This window comes from Panicum virgatum, chromosome 9K, assembly GCF_016808335.1.
Source record: "Panicum virgatum strain AP13 chromosome 9K, P.virgatum_v5, whole genome shotgun sequence".
NCBI classification, from domain to species: Eukaryota; Viridiplantae; Streptophyta; class Magnoliopsida; order Poales; family Poaceae; genus Panicum; species Panicum virgatum.
Window position 1 is genome coordinate 20,576,430 of NC_053144.1, and position 4,911 is coordinate 20,581,340.

At 47.6% G+C, this 4,911-nt stretch overlaps 1 protein-coding gene across 1 annotated transcript; it reads left to right on the forward strand.

Moving 5' to 3' along the window:
- The first annotated feature begins 2,303 nt into the window (after nucleotides 1-2,303).
- On the forward strand, nucleotides 2,304-2,903 carry LOC120647807 (ripening-related protein 3-like). The gene has a single exon (XM_039924642.1). The coding sequence runs from the start codon at nucleotides 2,304-2,306 to the stop codon at nucleotides 2,901-2,903; it is 600 nt and encodes a 199-aa protein (XP_039780576.1).
- Nucleotides 2,904-4,911: the final 2,008 nt, after the last annotated feature.

The following is a 4,911-nucleotide window of genomic DNA, read 5'->3' on the forward strand; positions in this document are numbered from 1 at the left end:
TTCAGGGATTTAATTTCCATTCTTTTTCATGCTTATATGACTTGCTAGTTTTTTTATTTAATTTCATAGATGCAATAATTCTAACAAAGACATCAAATGCACTGTATTTCACACTTCTCTATCAATAAAATAGGCACCGTTGCCCGTTAAAAAAAAGAGAGGTTCAAGAAACTAGGATCGAAGTACCTTGATGATCTGCACATATTATCTGATAAGACACATATTAGTGGGGCTAGTGCATCGTGTCGTGGAGATATATCCTCTTATGAGTCAAATGACGATGTGTCTGAGGTAAAAAAAATTCCATTTTGTGGTGATGTAAAGCTGAGTTATTTGAAGAATTCAAAACAAGCAAAAAGGAAACGCAAACAGTACTCTGGTGCTACTCAAGAGAAGGATGAGAAGACCCTATTCTTTTGATTATATAAAAATATTTGTTCGAAGAAAGAAACTTCATATATTCTGTTGAAGTAGGACCCTACATATGAATTATATATCTTTTATTATACTATCGTTGTATTTATGCAGATCATAGATTCATGGTTGATGCAAAAAAAATTAAAAAATAGATTTCTCTTCAAAATATGGTTATTTGCATGTATATGAGTGAAACATAGTCTTACAATCAATTTGTATATAAACAGTCTCTCGGATCTTATAGGTATTATAGACATTTTGTACTAAACCTACAGTTTTACAGTTGCATTGGTTGAATCGCAGGTTTTCTGCTGCTCACGGTACGGTCACCGTTGCGCGCCGCGAGCCGCTCCGGCTCCCATGTGTGCACTGTGTTTTGGTTTCTCCGTGCCCGACCATTTTCCTCGAGGTTGCGGTCTGAGTAGCATCCATTGATCGACGGCCATGCCTGACACTGGCCGATGATTGCACTAAGCCTGTAGCGTCTATATGGTAGCTCGTCTCACTGGATAAGGGTATGACTGTAAGGCTAGTTTCAGTGCACAATTTCATAGCACTGTTATCTGTATTGAAAACTAGGTAACTGTGCCAATTGAGTTTTATAGGGATAAAACTCTCTCGGTTCTCTCTTCTCACCATATCAGCAAAATTGATAATGTATTGATGTAGCATAGAATTTAATATCATGAAATTTCCCATGAAACATCTGTTGAGATAGCCTACGTACGCTATCGACGTAGACAGGTAGGACGAGCATACACGGAGAACACCTAGATCTAGTAGCTAGTGGCGGCTAGAAATTACTTAAACAAGAACCCCCGCGTCGTGATGTGTAACGTGTTAACATCTACTAGCATACATGGAGTACTCTAAAAGCAGCGCCTGCCACGGTGGACTGATGGCCAGCATCCGGCCGGCCGGCCGGCCGGCCGGCCTCGTGGTGTACCGTTGCTAGATGGCTGCGTAACGCATTGTTAAGGATCGATCCGGTACCTGGGCCCCTTTTGTGATCTGCTCCAACGTCTCGTGAGGGGTATGGATTGCTTGTCTCATATACGGGCCTTACTTTGTTGGATAATCACCCCATCCTTGTCATTCTGTTCATTACCTGGACTAAGGCCTTTGGGCCTCCTCCACCTTGACAGAGAGATGTAACCAAGCGAAGCGAGCAGGGGTGTTAAAAATGCTTCATGGTGTCATAATAGAGAAAAGTCTCAATTACACCGTCAAACTATCATACCAATTTTAACTTTTAACTATAAAATTGGATAAGAGCTGAAATTGGACAAGTTTGGTCCTTTGGGTGATTTCGATGTTGTTTTTTTTCTAAGAAAATTCTAATTAAATCCATTGGCCCGGTGAGGTAAGAGCATGACCCGTGGGGCCCGGCTGCTCCGCCCCTTATGGTGTAGTTACAGATAACTATGCGAGTCCTGCTTTGCTGCAGTAGGAGTGGATATCCCTGCTACAGGGTACCAACAAAGTTAAAAATTAAATTTTTATGATAGTTTGATAGCGTAAAGCCACCTTTTTTCTTCATAATATACAGTTTGTTTCCTCTAGGGGCCTAAAAATATAAAATATGGCAACTGTGTGCAGACCATCCCATGATCGGTTTTTGTTTGAGTAATTAAACATGTGAATCATGGAACGCCAGAAAAGCTCAACCGGCCAGGGAGGCGACTGCTAAAGTTCTCCACGACGACAGTCAGCTGACCAATCAGAACCCGGATCCATGCTCACGATTTCCACTATCCGCGGCTATATAAAGACATGCCACCATGCTCAGAGGCTCACAGCATCACACATCACATCCTCTCTCCAGCCTCCGGTGTGGTTCGCACGAGAAGCTGCCCGAACTGACCAAAAGTGTGGTTGCAAGAAGCATGGCTAGCAAAACCATTTCTTGCCGTCTTCTCTCCTCCACGATCCTCGCGGTCGCCGCCGCCGTCTTTCCACTAGCTCTCGCCGCCTCCTCCCCCCACCGCGCGCTCCTCCAGTCGTCGTCCTGCCGGCCCAACGGCTCCATCCGCGGCAGGTCCGGCAGCTGCAACCCCGAGAACGACTCCGTTTGCTGCGAGGACGGGAAGCGCTACACCTCCTTCGCGTGCTCCCCGCCCGTCGCCGGCGGCGGCACCCGCGCCACGCTCACGCTCAACAGCTTCGCCGACCACGGGGACGGCGGCGGCGCGGCGAGCTGCACGGGCACGTTCTTCGGCGACGGCGAGAGGGTGGTGGCGCTGTCCACGGGCTGGTTCGCCGGGGGCAGCCGGTGCGGGAGCAGCGTCGTGATCCGGGCCAGGAACGGCAGGTCCGTCACGGCCACCGTCGTGGACGAGTGCGACTCGCTGCACGGGTGCGACGACGAGCACAACTTCGAGCCGCCGTGCGCCAGCAACATCGTCGACGGCTCGCCGGCGGTTTGGAAGGCCCTCGGTCTCAACACCAACGACGGGGAGGTGCCCGTCACCTGGTCCGAGGCGTGAGGATCGAATTTGCATCTAGCTAGACATTGCTGCAATGCACGCACGCTCGCTTAGCCTATAATACCATCGTCCTTGTCGTCGTCGTCAGTGAAATATCAGGAGTGCTAGCACGTCGGTACCCTCCGTGTAGCCTCAGCCCTCAGGAATAAGATCATGCATACATGTAAGCGTCGCGTTGTCAATCTCGTGTGAGTTGTGTAAGTGAAGTGTTTATGCAAGTCTTTTATTTTAGCAGAAGGACAAACTCACACCCTGTCCCATTTTCCACTATGAAAAACAAGACATGCAAATGTTCGTGCATTAGGAAGTACACGCCTACTTGCTTGGAGAGAGAGTGTAACCAACATGGCACCATTTATGCCATTTCGAGTGATTTTAGTGATCGTATGACAACGCAATCAATGAGACTAATAGTTTTATTAAGTGAACATTTCTACATCCCAGGGATGAAGTAAAAAGGCCATGCAAAACAATACACGAAGAAAGAACTCAAAGAAATGCTGAATTGGATGAGTTCTGCAGAAAACAGGAGCACCGGAAGAACCGATGCATGCAGCATCGGTGCATCCGATGGTTGTCGGAAGTTCCGACGCCCTGGCATCGGTGCAAATCTGAGCACCAAATAGAGATCAAGCGAAGACCAAGTCAAGATAGCCAAGTCACCGGTTGAACCGACGGCGTCAAGCTAGGCATCGGTGCATTGGATGTACTATGTTCCAGAGACGATGTCAAGCACGCAGGAGCCAAGTCTTCAGCACCGGTGTAATGACATCAGCAGAAGAGAGAAGTCCAACGGCTAGTCCAGTTGCTATTGTGACCGGTTGAACCAACGCCCATAGCATCGGTTCATCCGATGGTCTCTGGAGTCGCTGCAACTGTGTCAGCAAGACAACGGCTACTTCAGTTGCTGTGAGTGACCTGAAGTTCCGACGCCTTTTCACCGGAAGTTCCGATGCCTACGTAGAATTCTGCCAACGGCTACAAACGGCTAGTTCGACTTAGGCCTATATATGTGGTCCCCCGGCCATTTGAAGATTGCTGGAGTTGCTGGACATCCCACTCACATCCACTCACACCTCCAAGCCATCCAAGAGCATAAAGATCAAATTCTTAGTCCTTAGCACAAGCTTTGTGAGTGTTAGTGCTAGGTTAGCTCTTGAGTGAGTGATCAAGCAAGATTTAGATCCTTGTGCTGTGGTTCTAGAGTGAACCATCCTTGTATCTTGGTGCGCCGGCCATCCTTGGAGCTTTGGTGGCTCGCCGGCAAGTCAACGACCCTCCGGTTTGGTGTGGAGCGGCGTCGACGACATTGTGCGGGGGACGGAGACCCCTCCTTCGTGGGTAATCTCCCTTAGTGAAGATCGGGATCAAGGTGACCGTGATTGTGTTCACGGAAGAGACTTGATTGCCGGAAAACGATACTCTTCGTGAGTGCTTCAACAACGTGGACGTAGGGGCGCCTTTGTGGCAATTCGAACCACGGGATAAATTCTCGTGTCGAGAGTTTGCTTCCTCCCATCCCTCTCATTAAGCTTCCGCATTTCATATTGCAACTTGTGTGCCTTTACTTTCTTAGTGTAGTATCTTATTAGGATTGGCTATAGGTTGCAAAACTCTTTTGGGATGAGGGTTTCACACAAAGGTGAACCGTAGTTGCACATCTAGATAGCTTGAATTAGTTTAAGATTTGTGCAAACTAGTTGGAGCCATAGGTTTAGGTTTTAATAGTGCCTAATTCACCCCCTCCCCCTCTTAGGTTAGAGTACCCGATCGCTTTCAGAGAGAGATCAGACATAAGTTGTCATCCCGGAAGGGACACTCGGTTCTTTCCAATGGCATCTTTGCAACTTCAGTTTCTTTTATTGGCAAGTTTGCAGTTAGGAATTGGTCTAGTGGTAAATATGCAGTTTTCTCCGGCTGGTTTCCTCCTTCCAAACCTGATAGATCACTGAGATTACCATCGGATTAGAGCCTATTGTCTGTTTTATCCTTGTCATCAATCATCAGT